General features: G+C 38.3%; 1 protein-coding gene across 9 annotated transcripts in view; it reads left to right on the top strand.

Annotated features, from left to right (window-relative positions):
* The window catches only part of LOC146472356 (uncharacterized), a 69994-nt gene extending 50985 nt beyond the window's left edge, over nucleotides 1–19009 (top strand). The window contains exons 1-8 of one of the 9 annotated variants that reach the window (XM_085119706.1): nucleotides 2394–2480; nucleotides 7133–7226; nucleotides 7696–7790; nucleotides 8684–8762; nucleotides 10001–11247; nucleotides 12896–13435; nucleotides 15059–15172; nucleotides 16170–19009. In XM_085119706.1, the coding sequence (XP_084975832.1) occupies nucleotides 10050–11247; nucleotides 12896–13435; nucleotides 15059–15172; nucleotides 16170–17869 (3552 nt within the window). In that variant the 5' untranslated portion in view covers nucleotides 2394–2480; nucleotides 7133–7226; nucleotides 7696–7790; nucleotides 8684–8762; nucleotides 10001–10049 and the 3' untranslated portion in view covers nucleotides 17870–19009. Of the gene's footprint in view, nucleotides 1–2393; nucleotides 2487–7132; nucleotides 7227–7695; nucleotides 7791–8683; nucleotides 8763–10000; nucleotides 11248–12895; nucleotides 13440–15058; nucleotides 15173–15624; nucleotides 15735–16169 lie in introns of those variants that run through there. The other 8 variants (XM_085119704.1, XM_085119708.1, XM_085119707.1 and 5 more) reach the window with 8 other exon arrangements.
* The last annotated feature ends 523 nt before the right edge of the window (nucleotides 19010–19532 follow it).

Raw genomic sequence — 19532 nt, 5'->3', positions numbered from 1 at the left:
ACTTCAACCTCCATTTTACTTCTACAAATTTACGACGTTTGAATCGATCGTGTCTAAAAGTACACAAGAGTGATCACGAGTGACCACGAGTGAGAATACATAAAATATTATATTGACGTCATAATGACGTCATTTTATCAAATAGTCACTATTTAACTGCAAATGGACCGTTTCCACAGACTTAAATAGGTAAATTCGACACTAGACATTTCTGAGAGAGGAGAGGGGGGTAAAATTTACAGCCTTCGGTTACCTTTTCTTTTTGTCAGCCTCTGCAATCAGTTTGGTTTCTTTAATTCTACCCTGCCCCTCTTTTTTTTGGACTTTGGCTGCGAATTTTGGGACTACAAAATCTAAGATTCGTTTATCATGGGAAAGTTTCTTTAATACATAATTTTCATTCAATTATTCTTTTTCCTGAACATTTTTTCGCTTAGCATTTCCCTTTTCTTCCATTGGTGTCCTTGAAAAGTGGAGGCAGGGGGAGGGGAAGTGTAGGGGAGGATGTAAAGAAAAGGGCGGAAAGAAGGAATGTCATTGTGGCGGGAGGGGGAGAAATATGAAAAATTACAAAATATTGCGCAGAAAAGCATAATCAACCAAAAAGGGGGCGTGGTCAAATTCAGATTCCTCCCCCCCCCCCCCCCCCTTAGCATCCACTCCCTCCTCTCTCTCGGAAAATGTCTTCAGTGTCGAATTTACGTATTCAAGTCTCCGGAAACTGTCCATTTGCGGTTGAATAGTGACCATTTGATAAAAATGACGTCATTTTGACGTCAGTATAATATTGTGATTTATTCTCACTCGTGAGAGTTATAAGAGTTATAATCCGCTTTGTCTGTTTGTCGATAATGCGGGCATCGACTCTGTTTGCTGTCACCTCTTCATGCACTGCAAATATCGGGACATCCCAGAATGCCTGCTCTACGGAACGCAGACCCCTACCTCCCTTCTCTCTAGGCAAGTACAGAATGGAAGTAGAACCACAAGGATGTTTCCCTCCACTGTCGACTATTATCTTTCCAGCCTCCTTGCCTTTTATTCTCAGTTCCGTCAAGGGCCAGTGTTGTGTCCACATCAAGTAGCTCAACAGAGGCAGCGCGATCTGATTTGATGCTGTCACGCGTTTATGATCAGACAGGGGGCTTGTCCATATTCTTGGTTTTCACATGACGTCATAAAAAACTGAAATTCATAACTAAACACAATTTTGGGTTTTTATCTTCATTACATATAAGAAAATCTAAATTTCCATCGGCGTGCTTGTTTTCAGCAGGATAGCATTCTTTGTTTTGAAAATAGAGGGAGTTCGAATTTTAGATTTTTGCGCAGTGCGTGACAGAAGGATTGCTGCTCTAAACTTGTCACGTACATGAAAACATCGATTCACCTCGTGTTTTTTTTAGGTCAGATTAGCTTACATGTAATAGAAGGGTTAATGTCAATATGTGAAAGTTCAGCAGAGAGAAGAAAGGCTTTGAAATAGCCAAGGTAAACTCCAGATGTTTTTGCTGGTTTCCGGCCGCCATGTTGGTGCCCATCAGACGCGGCACCAACATGGCGTCCCAGACTAAACTCTGTAATTTTCCGTGGTACATTTTCTCGAATAACTCGATTAGGAGATATCGCACAGCCCTGTGGTTTTCACACGTTGTTTATATATCATTCTTCTACAACATATCAATTTCTTGACTTTATCTATTGAATGGTTGAGGATTTTATTTTTTCACTTGCGTGACGATGTGTGAGGTGAAAACCACCTATAACAAACATTCTACGTAGATATTCTTAGCCGCACACTCCAAAGACAATCGATCTTCTTGTATCACGCTTCTAAGACGACCAAGAACTTGTACCGTCTAACTTGCTCCAGGTCGGGAACACACGCACTACCATCCGGACTTGGCCCTGATGCATTATGGGTTTGCACCCGTTTGTCCATTAGCCCGTGCGCGTCCAGGTGATTGTCATGTCAGTTGGATCCAAATATTATTATTATTATTATTATCATCATCATCATCATCATCATCATCATCATCATCATTATTATTATTGTTATTATTATTATTATTATTATTATTATTATTAGCCAGCTCAAATAAAATGCAACAAAACCCATGCCCTATCAAGTTTCGTACTTAACTGCCCGCCACCCGAATCACGCGTCGCCACATCACGTGCCTCAGGGAGAAAGCAGGCAAAGCATCGAATTCCTGTGATCATCTTACATGTAAAACCATCTTGTAGATCTTACGTCAACTAGCAGCATTATCGTTCGCAGTCCTTTGCAGTTTTCACGCGTCACTGTATTTTTCCTTCACCTCTTCCCATGACACCCCGCGCGCCTCTATCCATACTCGTATCCAATCTCTCCACATAAAACACGTATATAGCGACTGGGTACGAGTACGATAGTCTCACGGCAGCTCAACTTTGAGGAGAACTATGGAGCTGTTGTAGTGGAAAATCGAAACATACAGGTAACTGTGTTTTAATATAGGTTTCTTTTTGGAAATGGAGTGGTTACAGTGTAAAATCACGTCTACAAATATGAAATCACAATTACTGCAGCTCGTGTCGAACTTTGCTTACAGCGACCGGGAAGCGACGCCTCGAAAATCGTAAGCGATAGACCCATTCAATTCGGCTAACGCAATGTTGTACCCAATTCAGATCCCCCGGGGTTAAGATTCTTTGTTTATTGCATTTGCATTATAATGAAGCATTCACATTTAAATGATATGGAAATACTTAGAACAAAACATTTTATGCCCAAAGGATTTGATTTGGGTACAACATTGCCTTAGCCGAATGGGTCTATTCTGTTTATCTTATTAAGTTAAGTATAAGCGACTCAAAAGTACTTTAAGTTTCCTAGTCAAATCACGATAGATGGATTTGTGAACTATTTTTATCGAGCTTTTCTCAAACTCAACACGCCGGTAGTCAGGACATGCAACGCACTGTGCCCTTGTAAAAATGCCCTATAGGTCTCGTCAAGTAAAAACCTACAAATGTAAGCTTAATTACGTGGGATGCCTGTGCAGCCCACGTTATAAAATGGGGGCCGTTTGTATCCACAAATGCGCATCTTTCAATTATTAACTCGTTTTAGATGTATCAAATTCAGTTTTCTCCTAGAGGGGATCTTTTTGTCTCCTATTGTCCTTATTGTCTTTAACAAAAACGCTCCAATCAGAATGCAATATCTTAGTGTAGGTCAGGAGGGATTGGAGGGGAGTTATTTACTATTGTGATTATTCAGGTCCTAGTGGTCGCTCGGTGGAACTGAAAAGGCTTGACTTTAGTGGCGTGGCCATATTGTTTTAATGTTTTAGATTCCAATGTGCCATTTTCAGAAAGAAAATTAACCCTTTTGAAGCGGTAAATCGAAAGAATAACTTCTAAGAAGCACTCGACAGTAAAAACGGTGGAAATCGGAGAGTTCAAGGCGAAGGAATCATGCTTCTGTTTGACAGTTGTAGAACCATCCAGAATATGCAGGGGAAAGGTCATTAAGCTAAAACACAGATCGCATCACTTTGTCGAATTGATGCTTAAACGCAACTGGAAATCTACTTTACAAAAAGATTAAAGGCTCGATTGTCCATTTGTACTAAAAGTTTTCATTTAGGAAAGCTTTTTGCCTGTTTTCTTTCTGTTTTTTTTTTTTTTTGGTGAAACGAAAACAATTTGTAATCTTACACTTTTATTTACATAACCAGAAACGTGAGTCAGGCCACGTTATTGTAATAGAAATTCCGGTATAATGATAAGACGCGTAACACAAGGGAAACAACATAACGCTATCTTTGTGACTCAAAATATTCCATTAGCTAGGATTATTAGTCTGCGAAGCATACAATTATAAGAATCAAGGGGCATCACACGTAAATGCCAGTATAGGCATCTTGTTCTTCATAAAAGGAGGTCAATCCGTTGACGTTTTCTTAATTAGGTTTGCCTTAACAAACTTTTACTGGTCAGTCATATAATTCAGTGGAGCATGAAAACTGTGGAGAAGATGCCATGTTTTGTTTTTGACGATTTCTTGGCTTTAATGGCAATCGCTTCCGACAAGACTGTAAGTACAAAACACTGTTTTTCCAGCGACAAGAAAACACTGTCTTTGAGGCGAAAAGCAAAAACAAACTCCAAAACCTGTCTACGCCACTCCACACGCCATCTTGCGCACGGAACGCGCGACTTAAATTAATTAATGTCCAGTCCTCGCGCGGCGCAAGGCTAAGAGCGCGTGCGGCTTACATGTAAAAATACAACAATAAAGAGTAAAAAGACAGAAATGTCAATGTCAGCAAAAACGAACGAATTGTCCAAAACTATCAAAGTGAAACATGCATTCATTTTTGTTGTTGTTATGGCTTCTATTTTTAAATAGAAACATTTTTTCACCTCCTTTATCTTGCCCGTTTATCGCGATTTTATGGAGACAGAGGCTCATGTAAAGTTGCCGCTGTCCTCACAAGAGTAGCTGACAGTGCTGATTGTGTTATTGGCAAACAGTAATATTCATTGCAATAAATCAATTTAATGTAAACATAATATATATAGTGTGAGCTCAGATGTATCAGACATTACACAGACTCACTGTATGTATTTTTCTACAGTTCTGTTTCTTCCATGTTATTTTCTTGCTTTTCCAGAGGATAGAAAAAGATTGAAACAAATCAAAAACCACAGACGTAACTCTTGTCTTCCAACATTATGGCAGAAAGTAACCGCTTAGATTGTCAGATGCTATAACTTTGACTTCAAATGGCACAATTCACAATCATAGAAAATATGTATAATAGTACCGTGAGAAAATCTACAAACTAAGATAAACAGAGAACACATTTACAATAAGCAAACTAAAAATATGTACAGGATTGCTTTGGAAAAGGCAGTGATAAAAGGTTCTTGAGTATTATTGTGTTGACGATTTCAGTAATTTTGTGTTAGACGAAATTCAGATCAGCCTGTTAATGCATCAAGGGTGGAAATGGGCCTTTAAAAGAATGTTGTTGCTCAGCCCTTTCAAAATGTTTTGAAGTAATAGGCAATTTAACAGGAGAACAGCTGAGTGAGTGGCAAATTGTCATCAGTAAGAAATTTCTGCCTGCTGAGGCTTTTTGCTTTCTTATTAGCTCAGCAGTTTGGGTTAATAGAGTCATTTGTCTTGGTGGGGGGGAGTGGGGCGGGGTGTGTGTGGGAGGGTGATACTCGTTAATATGGCCTGAATAGGGTATAGATTTTTAACATTTTGGTCTGAAAGGACTGGTATGGATTTTACAGAAATTACCGGAATTTATCAGCTGTTTGGTCTGAAATAGGGTCACAGTTTGGAGAATCTAGTCTTACACCCACGACAAAAAAATTCCAACGAGTATCCCTCTCCTTCCTCTTCCATCCCCTGGGGGATTAATTTTGTGCTGAATGTTCCATAGAAAGTGCTCAAATGTTGGACCCCAGCCTATGGTTTAATGAACTTATACTACAGTGACCTTCTTTTGTAAGTGAGCATCTTCTACAAGCAACCACGTGTATGATAAATGGGGATGGGGGGAGGGGGGTGATATGTGTTGTTTATAACATCTCACATTATTGGCCGAGAGGACAAAAGAACAAGCAACAAAACAGTGCGCTAAGACATAAAAATCAATGGAGCTGCAGGCTATTTGAGTCCAGTGGAAATAGAGCTTAGAAAAGGTGCAGGTCTGCTGATGAATGGGCTTCACAGTTTGGATGGCTGCCCCCAACATGAGGTTCAGCTGGCTGTATTTTACTCACACAGACTTTGCTTGATATAGTTTGCTTACTTGCTGAGCAAAGTTGAGCTTTTTCATTCTTTTGCGTGCAAAGTAAATGTTTTGTGCATACATAATTATATAGTATTATGGCTCTGTTTGAGGGTAGCCATATGGTCACTGTGATCATTAGTATGTTTTTTGTGTGTTTTACTATTTGCATTTGTAAGGGTAAACGTGGTTCATGGTTCATTTATTTTACGCTATTTGCACAACATGAACATAGAAAGAAAAGTAATTACAACAGATGAAAACAAGATAAACATAAATACAGTACAAATTATAAAATGTGTGTGGTGGTCAAAGTAGCAGAGGCTTTCTGCATGGAGTTGACCACCACCTTTTTAATAAGCGAAGAAATGACACTGAGCTTTATTGAGATATAAATGTACGAGATGTTTGTAGAGCCTAGGATTAATGTACTAGAGAGAATGACATTTTTGTAAATTAAGGTATGTTAGAGATAGACTGACCCGAGCAAGAAATCTAAACAGGACAAGCTTAATAAAAGAGGAACAAAACAAAAAATAAATAAATAAAAACAAAAAAACAACAAAAAAAAAACAACAAACAAACCAACAACCAACAACAACAAGAAACAAAAAGAAAGGAAAAGGACAACACATCATCTGCAGCAACAACAGCGACAACAAATATCAAAACATCAGCAGACAATTATTATGATTATTATTACGTTTTGTTATTATTATTATTATTATTATTATTATTATTATTATTATTATTATTATTATTGTTATTATTATTATCATTATTAGATAGTTACATACTATTATATTTGCTCATTAAACAGTACAAATATTATTTGATTGACAATGCACCAGGTGGGCCTTATAAAGTTTCTTAAACCTGTTAAATGTTTTTGTTTTGTTCAAAGCCAATTAGGGACAGTTTCCCATATGACAAAAGTAGAGTACTTAAAGTAAATTTGCCTATGTTAGTTCTAACTTGTGGTCAGTGGAAATTAGCTTGGCGGAATTTCTGGTGTTATAGGAGTGGACAGTTGTTGTAGGTATTAAAAAATTATGGAAGATTGCTGGAACAGTTGATGAATTGTTATATAATTTAAATGCCAGGGAGCAGATTTTGAATCTGACAACATTTTAAAATTTTAAAATTTCAAGGATTTGGTAATATGGGGAAGAGGGTCTTGTTTGTTTGCAGTAAAAATACTACGAATGCATTTATTTTGTCTATAGTACTGATCTTATTTCAATTAGTCTGATAAGTGTTGCCCCAACACATTACACCATAATTAAGATAAGGGTATTAAATAAGTGCATAATACAGTTGTCTTAAATGTGTAGGGAATACAGACGACTATCAGCTGAAAAAAACAACTTAGCAGACAGCATTTCATTTAAGGTGATGGGAGCCCATGAACTTGGGTGAACATGTTAGGTTAGTCAAGAATAAAACTCTTGTATCTATCTAGGCATAGTATTTGCACCAGAGAAAGGTGTTTGGGAGAGGGGGATGGGGTAATCCCACACATAAGCTATCTACATATGTGGGGTTGCAACAGTTATGGCTTTGTAGCTGTTGTGGCCTGAAACTGGGTATACACTGTAGATTTCAACGATTTTGGTCTGAAAGTCTGAAAGTGGGTATGGATCCTAGAGACCAGTTCTAAAAATGGGTATGAAGTTTAGTGACCTGGTCTGAAAAAGGCGGGTAACCAGAAAATAAATTTTTATTACTTATTTTTTGGTTTGAAATAGCATCAGGATTTTGAGAACCAAGCTGACTGTACCCCTAATTTCTGAGGATTTCAGAAGCCCAGGCCCCTCTTTCACATCCCCCACAATACTCAGTTCTAATTTCTGATTGATTCAGCTAGCCATGAGATTTGTGTCATTTTATTTTTTAGATCTAAATCGTGTTCTTCAATTTGAATGAATAATTACCAACTAGTGGAGAGATGCCCAAGATGAAAATGAAGCAATAAATGAGGCACTGAAGCAGGTAATAATTTTATATCCCTTTTTATGTTTTCTTATACCAGACCAATATTGTAAAATTCCAATATTATACTACCTCTTCTCATGGGATGGTAAAAATAACACCCCCCTAGAAACAAACCCCAAATGTAAATGTAAGCTGTTTATAGTGTGCTTCAAGAAATCAGTAGATTTTGTACAACTTTGAAGTTAACAAAAGAATTAACTAAAATTAAAAAGTCTCATTCAATTTACAATAAATACTAAGCATTCATCCAGTCTCAGTTTGAGCATATATATTACAGACAGCTGTATGACCTGACAAGAAAATGGAAAATGTTTTGGTCTAACTTAAAACATGAGTATTCTTACAGCAAATTCATTCCAAAAAATAAAAAAAAAATTTCCACAGTTTGCTTTAACTTATTTGTCTTTAGGGCTTTCCTGCCATAAGTCTCCTAGAGTTTGGCATTAGATTATCTGGACTAAATTCAAATCTTGCTGGGAGGAGTGTTTGTGCAGTGTAGCTGACTTATGAAGCCCGTCTTTCTTTAATATATACTAATTAGGCTGATTTAGCAACAGGACGGGAACGTCAGTTGACAACGGCGCGCGCATCAAGAATCTCCATATATAGTCGAAATAGACTTGCGTCCAGTCTATTTCGCGCGCTCTCGCGTCCTCAAATGACGTTCCCGTTCTGTTGCTTAATCAGCCTATTACTTTCTTTCAAGACGGAATCTTATTCTTCTTTATTTGCCACAATAAGTAGTAATATTTGACAGTCCAAAGCCTGCAAGTGGCTGTTACAAGCTAAATTTTACTATTTATTTAAAAAATAAATTTTTCCTCCATTGAAAATATAATTTACATTTATTCGCTCTAAGGTTGCACACCTCTTTTCTGGTTTGTTTGTAGGTCAAAGAGGTTTGCCTCAGACGGCCGTTCTTGATCCTATTTGTATTCAAACAACCTGTCTGCCTACTGAACTCTTATGGTTTGTTTTGTGTCTGTTAATTTGTATAGATCATTAATTTCATCCATTTAATGTTGAGTTAATGAGTTACCTGTGTCACCAACTAGATTTAGTTATTGTAATATTTAATGTGGAACTGACAAGTCTGGCTCTTGATAGTTGTCTTTGCGTCCCTGCCACCAGTTTCCGTTAGTATACTGTTTCGTTAGACTGCAAACAATTAACACTTAATGACTAGTCTCGGGGAAAACCAAATTAACTGGTTTCCTGAGGGACCAGTCATTTATATAGCACAACAAAGATCTTAAACAGAGCAGGATCCATTTGCGGATAAGAACAAAACACAACAAAACTTTGAAAAACGCGCTGAATGTTATAATAACATCACGCCACCCTCACTCGTGCTCTGTTCACTTGCAAAAACGGGCAGCTTTCGCAGGTAACAGTTCACTTTTACCCTCTGACGTCATAGCTTTCTCATTGTTACATACTCGTAGGCCGTTGTCGGGAAACAGTCCTAATATTAAGAATGATGTATTATTCAGTAATGACACAGGCAAGCGCGGAAAAAGAAATTCCGAGTGCTCCTATCAGGAGTCGAACCTAAGACCTTCCGATTACTAGTTCGGATGCTCTACCACTGAGCTACAGGAGACTCGTGGGAGCTAAGGCCATTAAACTAGGTTCATGGGACAAACATCCTGCATACTGCCACGAGTCTACTGTGGCTCAGTGTAGAGGATCCAAACTAGAAATCGGAAGGTCTTAGGTTCGACTCCTGATAGGAGCACTTGAAAATTCTTTTTCCGAGTTTGCCTGTGTCATTCTTGAATAATACATCATTCTTATTTGTTCACCAGGCTTAAAATATTACATCACAGTTATATTGTTAGATGTCATGTGACTATGATTAGATAATGAATGCGTGCGCTTTGGCGGGAAAGTGTTAGCTATATAACAATTGTATAAATTTTTGCATTGGTGTGTCAACGAATGCGTGTGGTCTTCAAACGAAAATTGTGCATATGGAAAGTGGGACTGGGGAGAGACGCTGGCTCGCCCACTTTGTGGGTGAGGATCAGGATCCAAGCTTTTGGTGTTCCGCACCTTTCGACTGGTTTAAGAGAAAATTAGAGAAAACAAAAATAGACCTCAGTTGCAGCGAGTCAGTTGTTCCGTCTACTGCAGTAATTTTCTTTTTTGATGCAAATGAGTGGCTGTTGGTTATATTTAAATGAACACATTTTTCGTTTCTATAGGTGTTAAACACTCTGGTCTGAAGTACATGTATCTTGAACATGTTTGGCTATGGCATCCGCTACACCAGAATCTCAAGAACCTGGCCATCCTTCGGGACCGAGCAAAGTCCAAATCACCATTTTAGCTTCTGAATGGGGATCAAGCAAGGGAGGTCTTTCCACCATAAACAGAGAGTTAGCCATCCAGTTAGCGAAATGCCCTGACGTGGATATCACTTTCTTCGTACCAAAGTGCAGTGAACAGGATAAGAATGAAGCCCACAGCCACAACGTAAGGATTCTTAGGGCTACAAGGCAGCCTGGCTTTGAAGAACTGGAATGGCTTATATTTCCACCAGAAGATTTGCAAATAGATGTTATCGTTGGCCATGGGGTGAAACTCGGTCGTCAGGCACAAGTTATTAGACGGACTCACAAATGCAAGTGGGTACAAGTGGTACACACAGACCCAGAGGAGTTAGGAATGTTTAAATCTTATGCAAATGCAATTTCAACGGGTGAAGAAAAGCACAATGTTGAAGTAGAGCTGTGTGAAATGGCCGATTTTGTAGTGGGAGTTGGACCAAAGTTGACCGAAGCCTTCTGCTCTTATCTCCGCTGGTGTCAAAAGGATCAGACTATTTTCAATTTTACGCCTGGTGTTTTTCATGAGTTTACGAGTGTTGAACAGGTTGTCGAAGAAAGGAAACATTGCAGTGTTTTGGTGTTTGGCCGCGGAGACACTGAAGATTTTGAATTGAAGGGATTTGACATCGCAGGAAGAGCTGTTTCTGCCTTACCTGACACCCATCTTGTCTTTGTTGGAGCACCCGATGGAAAACACGACGAAATAGCGCAATGTTTACTTCAGTGTGATCTTCCTGCTAATCGCCTGAGGGTTAGAAGCTATGTTGAAAGTCGAGAAAGTTTGAAACGATTATTTTGTGAAGTGGACCTTGTTCTCATGCCCTCTAGAACAGAAGGTTTTGGGTTGACGGGTCTTGAGGCCCTGTCAGCTGGTCTGCCTGTGCTTGTCAGTAAGAACTCTGGTTTCGGAGAAGCCCTAAAGAAAGTACCATTTGGTTCATCATTTGTCATTGACTCAGGAGATCCCAAGGTATGGGCTGCAGCCATCAAGAACATCTGGGACAAAGACAGGCAGTGTCGACTTGAGGAGGCTGACCTGTTACGCGCATCCTATGAGAAGAAATACAGCTGGACCAAACAGAGCTATGATCTCCTTGCCAATATCAGGGATCTTCCCCGTGGTATGGTGTAGAATTATTTTACATGCAATTTAGCTTGAACTAATCTAGACCCATTTAAAGTTCGTAATGCATGCACACATTTTTATTTATTTATGTATCTATTTATTTATTTATTTATTTATTTATTTATTTATTTATTTATTTATTTATTTTTTCATGTGCATGTGTCCTTGGTGTCGTCAGCCCCAACTAGTTCCTAATTTGTTGTATCCTATTTTATGACCTCAAGTCGCAATACCCTACGTCCCCAAACACGTTTTCCCGTCCAGCGTTTCAATGACGTCACGGATCGCGTGTGTAATTGTGGTTTCTAACAATAATTTAAGTTCGGTATCTATCAACTTTAAAGGGAACCTTTGCTTCGAAAACAAATGGACGGTAAATGGTTGGAAATAATGTTTAAATCCTAAATTTTAGTTCAATAAGTAGAGATAACATTCAAGTGTGCTTAAAATTAAAAATGATTTTCGCTTTTAAATTTCCTGGACGCGGCCATCTTGGATTTCATGAGGTCATTGCGTTGCCGCTATTGTTCTCTATTGTTTCACACAAAAGAACTTCTACTTACTAACACAATAGCGGCAACGCACGATGTCATAAAATCCAAGATGGCTGCGCCCGGGAAATTTAAAACCGAAAATAGACGGTAACCGCCTAATTTTAAGCACGCTTGAATGTTATTCCTAATTCTTAAACATAAAGATTAGAAATTAAAACACTATTTCCAACAATTTACCGTCCATTTGTTTTCGAAGCAGAGTTTTCCTTTTAAGGTTACTGTCATGGCGATCTTGATATATTTTGTTCAAAACTGCTCAAATATTTGATAAAAATACCTTTTTTTGCTAGCATGAAATTGCCCTTACAACACTAGGCGGATAGTATTATGGGATTTCTCCAGAGAAGAACCAACTATGATCAGTTTTTAGTTTTTTTTTTTTTTTATCTAAAATACACACGAAGAACTTGGAAAAATTGGCTTCAAGTCGCAATCCATTTTCCATCCTAGCCATCCGCAGCCAAACATAATTCATATTAGTTTCTGTGCACTAGTTAGGTTATTGTTAGCAAAACTGAATCATTATTTTTATGATTCCATCGATTTGAATATGTTCCCTTGTCATTCAAAGTGACACTAAAATAGGTGACACTGCCCCCTTAATTTAAGTTCGGTACCCCATGCAGTGATCAGAGGGAATATAACACAACAATGGGGGAGTTGTTAAACAAGTTGTATGATCGGTGTCAGGAGTCATAGATTAAATAGTAAAAGAAAACAAGAAAGTTGAACTTCAAACGAACAAGTGGATGGTTTGCGACACAATCCGACGTTATGGTACCGTATAATATGTTTGTTTTTGGTGTACATACGTGATTCTAAGCTGCAAAATATTGGTAGTTTTAGTGGTGTTACAGACGTGCACGATTTTCGAACAAAAAGAGAGGAGCGAGTGAGGAATGGAGTAGCGATACTGGGCGCATGAAGATTGCGCGCATGACCTCATGCTTTCGAAGCTTTGCTCCTCACGATTACGCTCGCGCTCAATCCGTTTTTCCTTTTCAAATCCATGGGCCATGGATTTGAAAAGGAAAAACGGATTGTTTTTTAGTTGTAATTCAGAATTTCATTCTTATTCTTTATTTTAAGGCCGTCTTCGGCTGCACATTGATTGTGAGACCATCACTAGAGATGGAACTAAAGAGGGAGCCTCAAGGGCGTTACCAGACCAACAGGAACCCTTAGCAGCGGTTCGGGAGGTGGGTGTGGCACCAATCGCTTCAAGCCAGTCAGATGTAGTGGGCAGAAAGAGAAAATATGCCGGCAATGGACACGCTCCTTCTTCGCAAGATGTTCTTAATTTCATTGCTTCAAAGTGCTTCAAACCAGTTGACCCATCAAAACCAGAGGAGTTGAATGGCTTCTTAGAGTACTTGGAAAAGGTTCGCAAAGTGCTTGTTATTGATTCTACGACAGGAAGCTTAATAGTCACCTTGGAATGTAGTTCTCTGCAGACCCTTAAAAAGCTGTGGCAAGCCTATCGTAGTGGTGATCTGGATAAAATGGCACAGAAATTCCTGGTGACAGAGGATATGCTGGAAAAACTGGGCCTGGTCGAGGTGAAACTGAAGACAAATATTGCGAGAGATGACTACAGAGCTTGTCAACAGTATTTCTTGAACCGTGTAGGTGAGTATGTCAAGTGTTAGTGAAGCTTCAAAGGTCGTCTTACCAAGCGAGATCTTCGTTTAGAATGAGCCTGTGTTGCTTTGAGGTAGTTTTGGTGAAATAATAGGGTATATTAAAATCGTATTATGCAACGCAAAGGCATGAAAGTATAAATGATTCATAATTTAATTTAGTCTAATGTTTGGTTTGTTGTGCAGCTAGCAAACCAATGACCAGTTCCACAACATCAAGGGTAAAATTACTAAATTTATGACTTTAAACTGATATAAAAAGACGCAATCATAAATTACCTAACAAAGATCAACAGTGAAACCTTGTTTAAAGAGATAACCCTTTAAGGACGGTACCTAATAATACCGTACTATTTTGCGCGGTTTGTGACGGATTTCTGCCTGCCTTCAAAGACCTAGGTTCATGAGATGAAATTAGGCATTTTGGGCCCTAAGCAAAACCCGAAAACAGCCCAGCATATTGAGTCTACTCTGGCCGCTATCAAGTTAATGCATTTAATTTCTTTCTTTTATAGAACTTTAACGCTCCACTATTGCAATGCACACTTTTAAATGAAATATCTTTTCGTTAAAATCAGTAATTAACAAAAAAAATCAAGAGTGATAATTGAAAAATCGATAACCTACTCACAACAAAATCTTTTATCGATTTTTATCCATTATCGATGTAATAAGCTAATTTCTATCGATTATTATGGATTATCGATCTTACCTAGTGCCCACGCCGAGTTCACCATTTTGGACTGATGCAACTTTTTTTCGCCAAGCCGAAGTGCTTCCAGCCTCCCACGCCGTCGTTTTTAGGGGGCTCGTATTACCTCCTTGTTACCGGCCGAAGGCTCGCTAGAGAAAGGTTTCTACGACTCGGAATGGCAACAAAAAAAAAACGTGTGTCTGAATAAACATTTCGTTGAAACTTTATTTTAACACAAACGTAAAAGGCGACTTTTATATCTCTAATAACATTTCAACCGATCGTCCGATCGTGTATTCTAAGTCTCAAGTTCCAAACCAGCAGTTACACCACACGAACACGGGGTGGTCTGCCTGTGATCTGACCGATAAAACTTACAAAAATGCTCGTAAAAAGTTCACCTATTCACTCCAGCCGCATCCACTTCTTTGATTGCCTATTTTTAGCGTTTGATAGTTCTAGTCTTAGTAATGGTTATTCTTTCTACACTCTTTTCTTTTTATAAGAATATTGTTTTTCCGGCCCAGGTGGAATATTCTTATTTTTCTGCCGATGTTAGGCTAAAAATATTCTTGTGAATATTCTTAGATTATAGGTCTTATAGCGTATTATCATTATAATTTTTGTGGTTTAGTTTATGTCTTTTTTGTTGTATACCATACATATATATTACGAGGGTCTACTACGTGTACCGCTCATCGAACTGTCAATGATTAGCGTCGAACATTTGCCTAGCGCAGGATTTTTCTCAGCCTCAGGTTTATTGTTAAAATTTCGCAAATTTAAGCCTCGATATTCTTGTAAAATAAATTCTTACAAAAAAGAATACCCATTTGAGCATACTTCAATGAAATCCATGCTGTGTACTACAAGTTTTAAATAATTGTTAATCACTTCTTATGAATCCATTTGTTTTAGAAAGCGTTCTACGAGACACACCATCTAATCAAAAAGGTCAATTTTCCACCGCCGCTGATAGAAAACCGCAAAAAGTCGACTACGCTTCACCCCAGCAGTTCCGGCGTCTGGATGGTATTGTAATTTTTGTGGTTTAGTTCATGTCTTTTGTGCTGTATACCATACAAATATATTACGAGGGTCTATTACATGTACCGCTCATCGAACTGTCAATGATTAGCGTGGAACATTTGGCTAGCGCAGGATTTTTTGGTTTTATTGGCTAATTTGCCGTTTAGAGAAAGGAAGAATTTTATACGGTTTACTTCTTTTATTAAAAACATATAATTGTATCGTATTTACAAATTTTTACCACACAAAATTATATTCTTTTTAAAATCTCACCCTCGGGTTCATTGTTAAACTTTGCAAATTTAAGCCTCGATATTCTTGTAAAATAAATTCTTACAAAAAGAAAAGAGCCACGGTAATACCCATTTGAGCATGCTCCAATGAAATCCATGCTGTGTACTACAAGTTTTAAATAATTGTTAATCACTTCTTATGAATCCATTTGTTTCAATAAGCGTTCTACGAGACCCACTATCTTATCATAAAAGTCAATTTTCCACCGCCGCTGAGAGAAAACCGCGAAAAGTCAACTACGCTTCACCCCAACAGTTCCGACTTCTTGATGGTATTGTAATTGTTGTGGTTTAGTTCATGTCTTTTGTGCTGTATAACATACATATATATTACGAGGCTCTATTACATGTACCGCTCATCGAACTGTCAATGATTAGCGTGGAACATTTGGCTAGCGCAAGATTTTTGTGCTTTTATTGGCTAGGTTGCCGTTTAGAGAAAGGAAGAATTTTATACGGTTTACTTCTTTTGTTCAAAACATGTAATTGTATGGTATTTACAAATTTTTCCCACACAAAATTATATTTTTTTCAAAATCTTGTTAAAATTTCGCAAATTTACGCCTCGATACTCTTGTAAAATAAATTCTTACAAAAAGAAAAGAGTCGCGGTAACACCCATTTGAGCATACTCCAATGAAATCCATGCTGTGTACTACAAGTTTTAAATAATTGTTATTCACTTCTTATGAATCCATTTATTTTAGAAACGTTTCTACGAGACCCACAATCTTATCATAAAGATCAATTTTCCACCGCCGCTGAGAGAAAACTGCAAGAACTCGAGGCTTGGCATGAAGCTTCTTTCCAGACGATATTACCCCAACAGTTCAGGCGTCTTGATGGTATGGAAATTTTAATACAGACGGTTACTGGTGAGATGATCCGGTTAGCAGTCAAACCAGATGATTCTATTGAGAAAGTGAAGGCACAAATTCAAGGCAAGGAAGGAATTCTACCGCACAAGCAACGACTTCTTATGGAGCTCAAGGATCACCACACTCTTCGTGACTACAGTGTCCACCAGAAAACATCACTGTACTTGCATCTGAAACCTCCTGCCATGCAAATCTTTATAAAGATGTCAGATGGAAGGAAGATCGGATTGGTAGTCGAAGGGAGTTATTCCATTGAGAAGGTGAAGGCGATCGTTGAAAAGAAGAAAGGGATTTCTTCGGACCAGCAGCTTCTTATCTTTGCTGAGCAAAAACTTAAGGATGGCCTCACTTTAAGTGACTATAACATTCAGAATGGATCAACTGTTGATCTACTTCAGAAAACTTTATTTGTGAAGATGGAACCAAAACAGAGGATCAGTTTGGCAGTCGAGCCAAGCGACTCTATCGAGAAAGTCAAGGCCAAGATTCAAAACAAGGCAGGAATCCCATCAGAAGAGCAGCATCTCTTGTTTGGTCATAAAGATCTAGATGATGCCCACACCATAGGCGACTACAACATTCAGGAGGGATCGATTCTTCACTTGGACAGAAATTCCCGTGGAAGCATGCATATTTACATAAAGATGCAGAATGGAAAGACCATCACACTGGACGCCCAACCAGAGAGCTCTATGTACAAGGTCAAGTTGAAAATCCAAAGTGAAGAAGGAATTCCTCCTGACCAACAACGTCTCATATATGTTTTGAAAGAACTAGAAGATGACCACACTCTGGATGACTACAACATTCACAATGAGTCAACCCTGCACTTAACTGTTAGACGTAAGAGTGACTTACAAGTCTTTGTGCTTATGCCAGATGAACAGACATTCCCGTTAGCAGTCGAAACAAACGATTGTATTGAGAATATCAAGAGAAAAGTTTATGAAGTGGAAGGGGTTCCTTCAGACCAGCAACGTCTCTTTCTTGCTGGTAAGGAACTGTCAGATCACCTCATGCTTAGTCACTACAACATTCAAGACAGATCCATCTTACACTTGGCTCAAAGGCGTCCTCCTGGCATGCAAATCTTCATAGACGTTGAGAAGAAAATCACTCTAAAATTCGACCAAAGTGATTCTATTAAGAAAGTGAAGGAAAAAATTCAAGAAAAGGAAGGGATTCGACCCGACCAACAAACTCTTGTTTATGCTGGTAAGCAATTGCAAGATGAAGTCACTCTCAGGGACTACAACATTCAGAATACATCAAGCCTGCATTTGATACATTTGATGCAAATTTACGTACATGGCCTCAATTTTAAAATCACCCCGTTACTAGTCGCGCCAACCGATCTTATTAGAAGTCTGACGGAAAGGCTTGAGCTTCCATCAGATCTGTGTCCCATTGTCTATGCTGGCAAGCGCCTGGAGAATGACCGTACCCTAAGTGATTACAACATTCCGAAAGAATCAAAGCTATACGCGTTATTTCAGGACATCCATCGTGGAAATACCATACAAGAATAACAATAATAATTAATGAGGGGGTCCAAATCGCCGAGGCGGTTTTCAGTGGAGCCCTCCTAAACTAACTAAATACATAACATAACAAAATACAAAATAAATAAAAGCAAATATGTTCCTAATATTATAAAAGTCAAGTTATCGAGTAAAAAATAAAACTAAGGTTTAAAAGTAGTCAAAGTCTTTCAAAAACGTTTTCAGTTTTGCTTAAAAGACAGATAAAACATCGGTTTCCTTTAGGTCAATCGGAAGGCTGTTCCATGCAGTCTTTCGCAGCTTTCAAGATTTCTCATGTCGCTTCAAAAGTACGTCGAACAATTGGTATTACTGCTAGGATAAGACACTTTGTACCACTTTGTACTTTACACCACATGTACGGGTCACTTTAATCCAATCCTTTAATCGCGTGAGGTCAAGCTGTGAAAATTCATAGAGGTAAAATTTTAACTCTGCAAAAACTTGCCCTCCGCTTAATGCACGTTGGTGATTACAAATCTCACGCAGTACCGTATTTCGGATCTTCTAGTCTTCTCCCTTTGGATCTTCTTTATTTCAAATCAGTTGCTATTTTGATGCATGACACACCTGACAGCTTATCACCTCCGAAAATATCGAATCTATTCACCCAATATTCATTTATATAATACAAGATCATCTTCAAGAGGTGATTGTCTTGTTAAAAGCTCAACACCAGACAAACAAAGAACGTCCTTTAAAAGAAACGGTTTAAAAAGTTGGAATAGTATACCTCATGAAATGCGTCAGCTGTCTAAATATAATTTCAAAACCAATAATCGCGATATTTTACTCCAAAGACTTTCAGTAGAAAATGACTACAGTTATACGTTTACTTAATTTATTTGAGAAAAAAATTATAAAGCCTCGGCTTCTTATGTTTGCATTAGTTGATTGAAGCTCTTTATAGCCTTACTTTTTTACATAATACATTGTATAATACATTGTCTGTAAACGTATCTATATACCTAACGTATTTTTTTTTCTTGTTCTGTAAATATTACTTGTAACCACTGCTCGCCTCGACTAGCTCTTGCTAACTGCTGGCAGGGCACATTTGTTGTAAAAAGAAATTGTCAAAAAAAAAAAAAAATCAATAAACTGAACCGGTATACCTTTTAAAAGGTATTACTTGACTGTATATATTTCCTTACGAGTGTAAATTTTGGAGCGAATTGTATAGGTTTCGCTGCAAGAAACACTGACTCAAATTTATAAAGGAGTACGACTTTTTACGCGTTTCGTTAAATTTGTAAACCTTGTGATGACTTGCAACTCAGTTTAGGCAAGATTTTCACAGTGCGACGCACCTTACCGTGGCCACCAAACAAACTCTTTTTTACAAGTTAGCCATAAAATACAAAACAACATGTTTTCAGTAATTCGTTTTTGCGTCACTTGCCTGTTGGACTTTGCAAGGAGGCGTGACCGTTGATCAAATTGGCGTATCCTGATTGGCTAACTTGTAAAAAACAGTTTGAATGGCCACGGTAAGGCGCATCGCACTGTAATTTGATTAGTTTGGAATTGACAATGTATACGGCAAATACGTATCATACGACTCAGAACGGGAGGAAACTCTACGGGTGAAACAAGCGACGTTTAAGAAGAACGCGTGCCTTCGTCATTAACTACAAATCATGATGGATTA

The sequence above is a fragment of the Pavona decussata genome, unplaced genomic scaffold (genome assembly GCF_977016875.1).
Source record: "Pavona decussata unplaced genomic scaffold, jaPavDecu1.1 SCAFFOLD_100, whole genome shotgun sequence".
In the NCBI taxonomy this organism is placed as follows: domain Eukaryota; kingdom Metazoa; phylum Cnidaria; class Anthozoa; order Scleractinia; family Agariciidae; genus Pavona; species Pavona decussata.
Note: the sequence above shows the minus strand (reverse complement) of the source record. Positions and strands in the feature narration are given on the sequence as shown.